Source organism: Phaseolus vulgaris, chromosome 1, assembly GCF_000499845.2.
Source record: "Phaseolus vulgaris cultivar G19833 chromosome 1, P. vulgaris v2.0, whole genome shotgun sequence".
Classification (NCBI taxonomy): domain Eukaryota; kingdom Viridiplantae; phylum Streptophyta; class Magnoliopsida; order Fabales; family Fabaceae; genus Phaseolus; species Phaseolus vulgaris.
In genome coordinates, this window is record NC_023759.2 from 32,400,033 (window position 1) to 32,412,336 (window position 12,304).

Sequence of the window (12,304 nt, forward strand, 5' to 3'; positions counted from 1 at the left end):
ATTAGGGTTATTGAAGACTCCTAATTTAACCTAGGTCGGTCACACACCTAAAAAGAGTCACATGAAGCACACCTTGGTCGTGCTTGTGACACCAAAATAGGGGCCAATTTCAAACCTATTGCTTTTGAATTTTCCCACCCATTCTTTTGGACAATGGTCAGACCTCATCACTATATATTGAGGTGTTTGGCTCATGAATTTCTAAGATCGATATATGAGTGAATTGTTGCCCAAGCTTGCAAGTTTCCTCACTCCCTTGTCTTGACTCTCTAGGATAGACACCAACCAATCACTTTCCCTACCTCTCTTGCACCTTCAAGGAAACTGTAGCTTCATTGAAGTCATCCTTGTCTGCTTCATCCATTTGCTTCTGCCATTCATCTTAAAATTCCAAGGAAATCAATCGGTCATGAAGGCAACACCATCGATTTTCATTTGTGAGCTCAAGATTTTCATTAAAAACTTCATCTAAAGGTTTGGATTTTTTATTTTTTTAAACATTTTGAAAACTCTTTTTATTTTTAAATGTTTTATAACCATAAAAGTATTTAATATTGTTTCATAATAAGCTTGTGTAGCATAAGGAATACCATCAAAACTTATATTTTCATCAAAAATAAGTTGTATGAAATGTTTGTCATTAAACCTATGTGAGATTCTTCTTTTTAGTGTCTTGATTGAGAATAATCAAGGTCTTCTCACATGTACATAAAAATTTTCTGTTGTAAATTTGAGAGTAATATTGCATTACATTTTCCTTAAAATAAAGCAAATCAGTTGTGAACCCATTGTCTGGTCTATCGAAAGTTGAAGAAAGTTTATTCACTTTCGTTACTGCAGTTGTGAACCCATTGTCTGGTCTTTCGGTTGTTGGAGAACGCTGATCCGCTTACGCTGTTGCAGTTGTGAATGTTGCTTGGTCTTGCGAAAACTTGAGAACGTTGTTGAAGAAAATGTCAAATTGGTTGTGAAGATGCAAGAGCAAATTGATTTCTATTGTGGAGATGCAACAAATTTTCTGGTTCCTCTCCCTATATAAAGAGAGGTTCCATCCACTTCACTCACACATCTTCTTTGTCTCTTCATCTTCTGCATCTCACACTCACACTTCCTCTCACCTTCTCATCTTCCTCTCTTTCTCTCTCTTCGTTTATTCTTTTCTTTAATTAGAAATGTTTTTTTGGGTTTATTGGATTCTTACTCTTTTAAGAGTAACTTGCTAGTTCTGATCCTCGAAAATTTTTCAGAAGTTCCTATTGTATCTTTGAGAACTTGCGCGATACACCACAGATAATTTCTTACAGACAGTGATCACTCACGTTTCAGGAAATCAATTTTGTTCGTGTTTTAAAGCCTTGTTTACAATATTTTCTTCTTGTAAAAATTCTTTGTGATGTCTTATTTTGTTTTTAGGGACATTCTTAATCTAGTTTCTTATCGTCATAGCATGCCACCTCTTACTTATGATCTGTATTCCTTTTCGTATTAGAAAGGAGTTATTAATTGTATGAGTCTGAATCATCTTGTGGATTGTCTACTACCTCAAGCGCCTTTGGGGTGGTCTTCTTTGGCTTCTAGACGTTGAAAGCGATGGGCTTTGCTTTACTCTTTAAATATCTCAATACAACACTTTTGTGAACTTTCAGAATTTCAATCAGATCTTCTCAAGATTCTCTGAAGCACGAAGAGTTTTTTCTTGAACTCTACGTTGAAGGAGAAGCGTGCGTAGAATCTTGTCGACAACATCATATTTCTCGATGAATCTTCCTAGTAATCGTGTCTCATTAGTAATTACTTGGAATCTGCATATCATAACTTGGATGCTCTCCTTTTCCTCCATACTGAAAAGCTCATATTAGCTGTTTAGAAGGCACGGTTTGTTGTTGTATTTTCTTTCAACCTTCATATGTCATAGCTACAGTATACAACATTTGGTTAATTAACACATTTTAGAGGATGTATACTTATAGTAATCATAGTCTTCTCCTTTTATTAAACATAGGTAGTAGATAAGAGCTTTCGCATTTTTGTCTATTACTCCATTAGGCTCTTTTCCCCTCATACACCCTTATATTTTGTTTCGCCTAATTTCCTCACATCCCCTCTTTTTACCCTTCCTTTCATACACATTAATTATGGGTCTACCAAATACTTTGAGATTTTCACAATATATAATTATATAAGCTCCACCATTTTTAACATTCACCTTAATTCTCATGTTTTACTCTTAATTTGTTTTCTTATGTTTCTCGCCTTTTGTATCGAGTCCCCCTTTTCTTCTTTTGTCATAAAATTCTTCCTACTTTTTAGCTGATTGTTCTGCAGTGTAAATTATAGTTTGGCATGCTAATATATTGTTCTTAATTTTCATGAACTGTACCGGTATGAATTTTTTCCTCAACTTATTTGTTTGTCTGTGTTATTAATGCTATATAGCGTTGGTTGCAGAATCTGGGGAATGGATACGTATTAAACGGAAACCCAATTATCATCCAGTTTGGTCGAAATCCTGCATCATGAAATGTATTTTTGTATTCTCTTGGGAACTATTCTCCCACAATAAGATGTGCAGTACACAAACGTATCATTTCTCACTCAAATGAAACAAATGAAAGGACAACAACTTTATTCCACAAAACAACTTTAAAACAGCAAACAAAGTTTGTATATTATGCAGTATAGTATAAGTGTGTCCTCCAAAGCTCCTAAACCTCTTCCTTGTTCTTCACTATATCAGCAGCCTTAGCTTCGGCTTCTTTTATCTGCCTTTCTATATCAGCTTTCTTTTCAAGGAGCGGTTCTAATTTTCCGTTAATTTTTTCAAGTTTTTGCTTCAGAGAGCTAAGATCATTGGGTTTGTCCTTTCCAGTAAGTTTTTTCTTCTCCTTCTCCTTCTTGTCTTTGTCTTCTTTTTTCTTCTTCTCTTTCACTTCCTTCCCACCGTCTTTTTCTTTGTCTTCCTTTTCACCTTCCTTTGTGATTTCTTCTATATCAATATCCCTTACAGAAACTTCAACCTTGCCATCATCTTTCCCACCCTCCTTCTTTTCCTTTTTGTGATCCTTGTCTTTCTCCTTCTTCTCCTTCTTATCCTTTTTCTTCTTTTTCTGATTTTCTTCTTCATCCTCAACTTCATCATCTTTTCCCTTTTCCTTTGATGCGTCTGTTTCTTCATCCTTGTTCTTCTTTTCCTTTTTCTTCTCCTTCTCTTTCTTTTTCTTCTTCTCTTCATCGTCATTTCCTTCGTTTTCTTTGTCCTTCTTTTCCTTTTTCTTCTTCTCCTTGTTCTTCTTTTCACCATCCTCCCCATCATCTTTTCCATCCTTATCATTTTCTACATCAATTTTGTCATCCTTTTCCTTCTTCTTTTCCTTCTTCTCTTCATCATCTTCTTTCCCCTTTTCCTTTTTCTTCTTATCTTTTTCCTTTTTCTCTTCACCATCCTTCCCTTTAGCTTTCAAATCTTTGCCTTTCTTTTCTCCTTCTTCGTCTTCCTTTTCTCCCTTTTTTTCCTTCGCTTTCTTTGATTTATCTTCATCTTTATGTTTTTTCTCTTCCTTAGATTTTGTATGCTCTTTATCAACCGATTTATTCTTCAGTTCCAGTTCTACCTTAATCTTCTGTTCATCTACATCAACCGGCTTGTCATCCTTGATATTGATGGCATCATGAGAGATTTCCATATCTATATTATCTTCACGCAGTGATGATGAAAAAACCTCAACTAGATCTGACAAGTCCCTGAAACATGCACATGTGACAGTAAAGTCAAGCCATTAATTTAAACAAATTGCTTGATACGATTACTTGCAAGACATTAGTTCAACTCCAACATACTGCTTTAACAAAATACACCTTCCTCATAAACAATGACAGAACACACAGCCCAAGCTAGGCAAACGGAAATCAACCATGTCCATATCCATACAGAATTCTCAACTAGGCTAACCAAACCAAGTGCGAAATAGAATTATGACATATATATAAAACAGATACAAATGAATTTCACTATTCTTATAAATGGAATTATAAAACGCACTAAACTCGGTAAAACCATTAAACAAATTGAACTAATTTGACTGAAACCACAAAATCAAGCAAAACACTTCCAATCAGTTTGCATTTTGTTTTTTCTTCAATTTGGTTATGTAAGCAGAAGCATACGACAATAACATAACAAACAAAACAAACTACATTAAGGGGGGAAAAAAGCAGAAGCCGGATCACTAAACTTATATACAAGATCCGAGAATATAAAAAACAGATTCAACCAAATAATTAGCAAACAAAAACTGATAACCACCCTCTCCAAGTCTCACCAGAGCGCGCAAAAGATTCCAAACCAGGGACGCATAAATATTACATTTACACATGCTAATCTGCTTAATTAAACATGCAAACCTCTGCTGTACAAACTCCAATATTATGTCTAATCACAAACATCCAAATCCGAATCAATTCCTCCTTGCCTCTTCATCGGAAACATTTTATAGTTTTTACATCTTACTAGATGAAAACAATAAAAACAAACTTACGAACGAAATCTGGGCGTGAAAAAAGAATCAACAAGATCTATCAACATTCGATTCCCGTTAACGATGCATAATTCAAATACAGCTAATTCAATTTTCCACGATGGATGGCACAGATTATGATCTGAATCGACAAAGTAAGAGGAATAGATGTACAGGTAATAGTAAACACACCTGTTGTGAAAGCTTGGGTCGGGAGAAACTGAAGAGCAGCTTCTGGAACGATGGTGACTTAGTAGAGGCCTTCGTTTGATGTATTTATAGTATTTTCCGGATCCATTCGGTGCGACATTGAATGACGTGTCGGTTGCACAGGCATTGACGCGTACACAAAGAGATACAGTTGAAGAAGCCGTTTTCATTTCTTCAAAACAAAACCCTTTCTCTTCCCACACTTTGACGGTGCCTTTTTTTTCTCTTCTTCCCGTGTTCCAGACGCGCAATTTTCCATTGGATAAGGATTATATTTTTATACAACAATTTTATTTTATTCTTTTATTCAGTACAAATAATTAAATCCTATTCCAACTTAATTGTCTCTCATTATAATTAAACTTTATCTTCATATTTAAATCAAATTAAATGTTATAAAAGAATACTTTAATTTATATAATTTAGTGGCTGCATAAAAAAGATTTACTCCTTATGGTAATTGCTATACGTGACCGAAGCTATCTCTTAATCTTGGTAAACACTAAAGTAAAAAAAAAAGGTATCAGACACTTGTGTCTTGTAAGATTGTCCTTGTGCTGCTGCTGTGTCTCTCAGATTTTCAAAAACACAAGGAACGGATTCAGAAAAGGAGAGAATGAATGACTTTGATATGGATTCCTCTAACTCCAACTTTACTCTTTTACCAAGCAAAGTACGACCCCTTAATTCTTGAATGATGCTATTATACCTTCACAATAACTTGCATAAATCTGAGTTTAATTTACGTGTACTAAAGTACAATAATTTTATACAAACTTTCAGTGAGATTTCACCATGATAAATTCCTGTTGAATGTTTGTATAAAAATATTGTACACTGAAATTGTATCTAAATTAAACTCTAAGAATTTTCCGACCAAATTTTTATAGAACTTCGTCTAAGCCATAATTCATACATAACCATGTAAAACGGATCAAAGTCTTGCGGAGGTGAATGCCATTGGAAGTGTTTCCTGACCTTCAAAACATTGTTTTGTAACCATCAGTTGTTAGTGTTACGGATTGCAGTTATTTGCATGATATATATACCTTTATAGTAGCTTTGTACTCGATTGATATATTTTTCAAAAATAATTCTTTAGTTTTCTTCTCTCTCATGGTCCACTACTCACATTAGCATGGTATCCAGAGCTTCTTATGTTTTTCCTTCTTTTTTCTTTTCTAATGTCGTCTTCTACCTCCACTCAGGGCACGTCCCCCGACTCCATGTCGCCCTCTGCTCTCATTCTACATCACTTCACCACACCAATTTCTCTCAAACTTTTAGATGATAATTTCCTATTATGGAAGCAACAGGTACTTGCAATTACTGTTGGTCTTCTGTTAACCGCATATCTTGATGGTTCTGCACTACTCTCACGCTCTCTTGTTGCTGCAGATGGATCTCCTTCTTCCTCCAATTCTGCGTATTCCTTCTACAAGTAACAAGATAGTATCATCATTGTCTGGTTGTTAGCTTCTATGATCGTGCCCTTCTTGATAAAAATGGTAGGTCTTCAATTATCATCTCAAATTTGGTTTACCCTAAATACGTATTTTCCCTCCAACACTCGTGCCCAGATTAAGAAATACAAGTTACGCCTCAAGACTTCCAAGAATGATCGGACTATAAGTGCTTATCTTTTAGAAATAAAGAAAATTGTTGATTCACTAGTAGCCATTGTCACGGTTGAAGATCACATAGAGGCTATTCTTGATGGCCTTTCTGAGGACTATGACCCTTTTGTGGCTTCTACAATGTCCAGATCTAAACTAGACACTATCAATGAAATAGAGACTCTTTTGTTAACACAAGAAGAACGGCTCGACAAACATCGTCTTCTTGATCCTCTAACATCTCCTGTTTCGGCTATTGTTGCCTCCTAGAATCCAGTAAATTCCAGAACTGCCAAATCTAAGACCAAGTTTTCCAATTATCGTGGCCACCGTGGCTCCTCTCGTTCCAATTCCTTGCATGGGGCTCGCTCCTTTAGTTTTCGACCTCCACCTATAAACTTTTGGCACTCTGTTTCAACATCCTCACGCCCCACTTGTCAAATCTACAAGAAACTTGGCATTCCGCTGAGCACTGCTGGCAATGGTACAATCCACATCCTTCCAATCAGGCTTACGCCAATTTCAGTCATTTGTCTTTCAAAGACAATGAGTCTCACGCTTCTTCTCTGTTGGGTGTTCCTTCTTCTGTAGAAGATCCTCTATGGTACCCAGACAGTGGTGCCACACATCATATTACCAACAACTCCTCTACCTACACTATCAAGAACCCCTATGATGGCATTGACACCGTGAAAATGAGTAATGGAATAGATTTGAAAATTTATGTTATTGGCTCTGCTAATCTTCGTTCTTCTACTTCCAATCATGATCTTGTTTTAACTAACCTTCTTCATGTTCCTGACATCACTGAGAACCTTATCAGTGTTTCGAAATTTTGTCATGATAATAACGTCATTTTTTAGTTTCATTCTAATGCATGTTATGTTGTTCATCAGGTCACGAAAAAATTTCTTCTTCAAGGCATTCTTAAGGATGGATTGTATATTTTTCCTGCATTAAAATTTGTTCCTAATTGTTCTCTAAATACAATATCCTTTACTGCTGACAAAATCACTGTAAACACTTGGCATGAACGCTTTGGCCACTGCGGTTTTAAAGTTCTTAAATAAATTCTTTCTCAATGTAATATATGTGCTTGCAATGATGTTCATTTTTGCTCTACCTGTGTTCGTGGGAAATGTCATCAGTTACCTTTTCATCCGTCTTTAAATACTTACACTAAACCTCTTGAATTGATTTACACTGATGTATGGGGGCCCTCTCCTGTCATGGCTTCTAGTGGTGCGTGTTATTACGTTTCCTTTTTAGATGCCTACACTAAATTCACTTGGATCTATGTCATGCATAAAATATCTCAAGTAATCAATATTTTTAAAACTTTTAAAACGTTGGTTGAAACTCAAATGAGTCATAAAATTTGTGCTCTGCAAACTGATAATGCGTGTGAATACCTCTCTCTAACCCCTTTTCTCCATCAACATGGTATACACCATAGTCTCATTTGTCCTTACACTCATGAGCAAAACGGTTCTGTTGAGCACAAGCATCGCCACATTGTTGATATGGGGCTCACATTGCTTGTTATTGCGTCTCTCCCTCTTCGTTTATGGGCTGAAGCTTTCATTGCCTTTGTTCACATTATAAATGTTCTCCCCACACAAGTTTTAAGTGGTAATAATCCTTATCATCTCTTGTTTCAACGACAACCAGATTATAACAAATTTAAAAATTTTGGTTGTGCTTGTTATCCTAGCCTAAGACCCTATAATAAACTTAAATTTGCTTTTCGTTCTTCCTGCTATTTGTTTTTGGGATATAGTATTCAACATGCAGGTTATATTTGTCTTACTCCTAAAGGCAGAACCATCATCTCGCAGCATGTGATATTCAACGAATCTGTGTTTCCCTACAATGATCACATCAACAGGTTTGAAATTGACTCTGTTGATCAAGGATGATCTTGAGCTTTGATGTTTCCAAATCCATGGTGTTTTGATGGAAGGTTGGAGTTGTTGCTTGTGTGGGTGGGTTCTAGGTAGATTAAAGTGTAATCCACTCCTTGTTTGAATTTAGAACTGATTTGAATCAAAACCTTTTTTGAAAAAGAGTGTTTTTCAAACAAGTGGAAAAACATGTTGTTTTGTCGTTTCAACTGGTTGTTTGACACTTAGTGGTTTCTGAAAAGGGTTTGAAGTTGTTTGACTTGGTTGACTTTGCTGTCAAACCAATTCAATTGGTTGTTTCGAGAATTCAACCGATTTTTTTAAAAAATCCATAACAGAATTCTGTTATGCTTTGTAAATCAACTTTTAATGTTTTCTAACTGTTTTGGCTCCTGCTTTAAATGTGTTTAACAAACCTTTAGAGTATATAAAGTTTGTTTTACGCTCCTAAAGATTAGGGAAACAGTTTAGACATTTTGAGATTGAGAAAACAGATTTGAGTTTTCAAGATTTGCATCAAGCTTTTGGTTTTTCACAAAGGAGTAAATATGATTGTTATAATATTTTCTTTTTGGATATTGATTAGGTGTAATCATTTCTCTATCTCTTGTATTTCTGGAATTGTTGTGTAAGTGCAGAATCAGAGGGTGTTCTGATTTCTGTGGTGTTGTATGCCAAAGAAAGTGTGTCTTGAGGTGTTCAAGGTCACTTCTTTGGTTTGTGGTGTTATAATCTGGATTTTGATTGCATAGTAGATATACCCAGTGGTTTCTAGGGACTGGATGTAGCTATTGGGATAAGAGTGAACCAGTATAAATTGTTTGTGTGTTTTTCTCTTGCCCTGAACTCATTTACATTATGCTTTTAAGTTGTTTTAAGCTTTGCTGATAAAAACAACTGATTGAATCGCATAAACAACCGGTTGTTTTTTTTAATATCAACTTAAACAGTTTTGTGTGTTTAATTCCCTAATTCCTTTCTCTGTAATTCTGCTTTGGCATTCATTATACATTCAAAGTTTGCGAAAATATTTCATAAACAATTCATCCCCCTCTTGTTTAAGATCATATATTCTAACAGACTCTGCTTCTTCTTAGGTTTCTTCTAAACCTCTTCCCTCTATAACTGTTATGCAACCATGCTCTTTGTTGTGGGTGCGTTGCAGTATCTTCTTGTCATTCAACCAGAGTTATCATACTCTGTCAATAAAGTTGCTTAGTTCATGCATGACCCTCATGTTCATCACTGGCAAGCTGTTAAACGCATCCTTCGATATCTTGCGGGTACCCTTGATCATGGCATCACGCTTCATCCTCATTCCTCCTCATCTATTCTAGCTTTCTCAGACGCTGATTGGGCTATTGATGTCGATGACCAAAAATCCACAAGTAGCTATTGTGTCTACCTTGGTTCAAATCTCGTTTCATGGTCCACTCACAAGCAAAAAATTGTGTCTTGTAGTAGCACGGAGGCTGAGTATCGTGACATAGCTGCTGTTATGACTGAAATTCTTTGACTTCAATCCCTTCTTTGTGAGTTACACATTCTGACTTCTACTCCGCAGATTTACTCCGACAACCTTGGTGCAGTTCTCCTTAGTGCTAATCCCATTATGCACTCTAAATCAAAACACTTTGAACTTGATTTACATTTTGTTAGAGACCATATCCAACAACATGTTAAACTCCTCCACATCCCTGCTCGCTATCAAGTTGCAGATCCCTTTACAAAACCCATCTCTGGCTCTCGGTTTCCCTAGCTCAGAACTAAACTCACTGTGACTAATAAGTCACCATGAGTTTATAGGGGGTGTTAGGGATTCTGTTGTAACGTCCTCCCTTGCAGTTATCAGTTATTTGCATGGGCTCTGTATATATATACCTTTATAGTGGCTTTGTACCCGACTGAGATATTTTTCAATAATAATTCTTTAGTTTTCTTCTCTCTCTCATGGCCCACTACTCACATTAACAGTTAGGAGTGATGATATCGTTGAGGATCTTTTTCAGTAAGGGGATATCTAAGGTAAAGACAACAACTGAAAAGCTCTTCTAGTTTAACACATCAGCGAAGGGAAGGCCATAGTAGTTGGCAATGATCACGGGAATACAACCATAATATAGAGAGTCTCCAATATGAGTTGTGTTCAATTCAAAGCCCTTAACATGAAGGAAAAACTTGTTTCCTAACAATTCATCTGCATATGGTGTGTTAAGCCTTCCATGGTGCACAAAGATTTCTGAATCATTTTTCCATGTCTCAACAAGCTTTACACGTACTGAGGAATTAACTCCTCCGGCAAAGAAAGCTAGCTTTTTCCTGTGATTCAAAAACAAAAAACAGTAAAATGAGTGTACTTGATATACTGAATAAATCATTGTTGTGATGCTGCTTCAGTTATAGATCACCCTGCTTCATATGCTAATATAAAATAGAACAGAGATGAACAAAAAAACAAAAGGAAGACAAATGATATGAAAATGAATATCTATAATATTATTATGTTAAGATCAAAACAAATAGTCTGAATATATACCAGCAGTACACTCATTCTAAGTCCAACTAAAGAGAGAAATAATCAATCAAATAAATACTAGAATCATAACCGACAAAACAAAACAAAGGTTATTCACCTTTATAAAGATAAACAACTAATAATTATAAAAGTCACAATTAATATTAGGATCCTTCTATAACTTCGATATCCATATCCTTTAATATATGCAACCAGGTCACTAACTAAACGAATCCATTTATAATTTTCAACTTACTTGTCACTTTAATATCTATGGTTAAGCCAACACTTACAAGAATTTCTTGGCTTATTTGACTAACTTCATCCTAACCACCTATTGGAAAAAGTAAATAAGAACGTAAAATAAATGGAGTTTCTCCCATTAACTTACAATGCACTTTACTTTAGAAGAATATTTTCCATTTAACTTCTACAAAATATAAAGCAAGTATACCGATTTTGGTTTATGAAAGAAGAATCTCAATTCATTTTACCTTTACCTTCTCCTATAAGTGTTATGGAAAAGTTTCTCCAAATAAAACTTATGATTTTAGTTCACTAACTATTTGGTTGACAAGATAACGATTCTGATAGATTTAGAACTTCCATTTTAGAGCATGCATGATTCTGAATAATCATTAGCAGAGAAAGAAGTACTGCTACCTCTTTGATGAATCAAGGTTAGGGGGATTCCCTTTTCTTGGCCAAATTTGTGGTAGACATGTATCCTTATGAGCAATATACCCAGTAAGGAAATAACTAGATGAGCATACAACTTGAATGGCATTGTATTTCACATCAGGCGCTTTGTCCATGGCAGACCTTCCAATTGAATGACAAGCAACATAAAAGTGATCAGCACCACCTGTGCGGTTCCAATATGGATACTTATGACTGATGTTCTGAATGTAGTCTCTAATGAAGTCTTGTATACCTCCCACGCCAACTCTTCTATCATGCCGCAATCTTGCTATGGAAAAGGGCAGAAAGAAAATATCTGCTTCTGTTGGTTCAATTGTAATGAAATGGCTCTTCGTAAGTATCTTTTTCAAATAACTTTCTCTGGCATAATTGCCACCAGGTTAAGATTCCACAGGCAAAAGCACGTTTGCAAAAAGATCATCTTCCCTGTGAGGATAAACATATATCTTAAAGCTCCTATTCATTTCTATATAGTCTTCCAGAAATATCTCTCTATCATGGAAAACGTCGTTGTTATTCTCAAATTTTCCTGAACCATAAAAAAAAAAAATTCCCCTGATACTGGAGTTAAGACAGTAAGTTCATACACACTGTAGACTCATCAGCCTACCTACTGAACCCAATAACATCGAAGTATTTTTTATAATGAAGCACCTAAAGTTAATCAATGTAGTAGCCCCTTGTTAAAAAGAGGATACAACTTTAACCCTTTAAATTCTCTTACTTACATCTCTTAATATAAACAGCATCGTTATACGGAAGATGTTGACATAAACTTAGCTACTAATCATTAAATCCTGACTATAGAGTAAAACAGAACCCAGAAAGTGAGTAAAATCCCCA

The 12,304-nt window shown here is 35.5% G+C and overlaps 1 protein-coding gene and 1 pseudogene across 1 annotated transcript; both read right to left on the reverse strand.

Annotated features, from left to right (window-relative positions):
- Positions 1 to 2,600: 2,600 nt before the first annotated feature.
- LOC137813937 (uncharacterized) lies at positions 2,601 to 4,984 on the reverse strand. The gene is made up of 2 exons (XM_068616429.1): positions 4,707 to 4,984; positions 2,601 to 3,741 (listed from the first exon to the last, which is right to left on the reverse strand). The coding sequence occupies exons 1-2, from the start codon at positions 4,892 to 4,894 to the stop codon at positions 2,706 to 2,708; spliced, it is 1,224 nt and encodes a 407-aa protein (XP_068472530.1). The 5' UTR covers positions 4,895 to 4,984; the 3' UTR covers positions 2,601 to 2,705.
- A 5,082-nt stretch (positions 4,985 to 10,066) lies between these two features.
- On the reverse strand, positions 10,067 to 11,925 carry LOC137815887 (probable glycosyltransferase At5g03795; annotated as a pseudogene).
- Between the last annotated feature and the right edge of the window lie 379 nt (positions 11,926 to 12,304).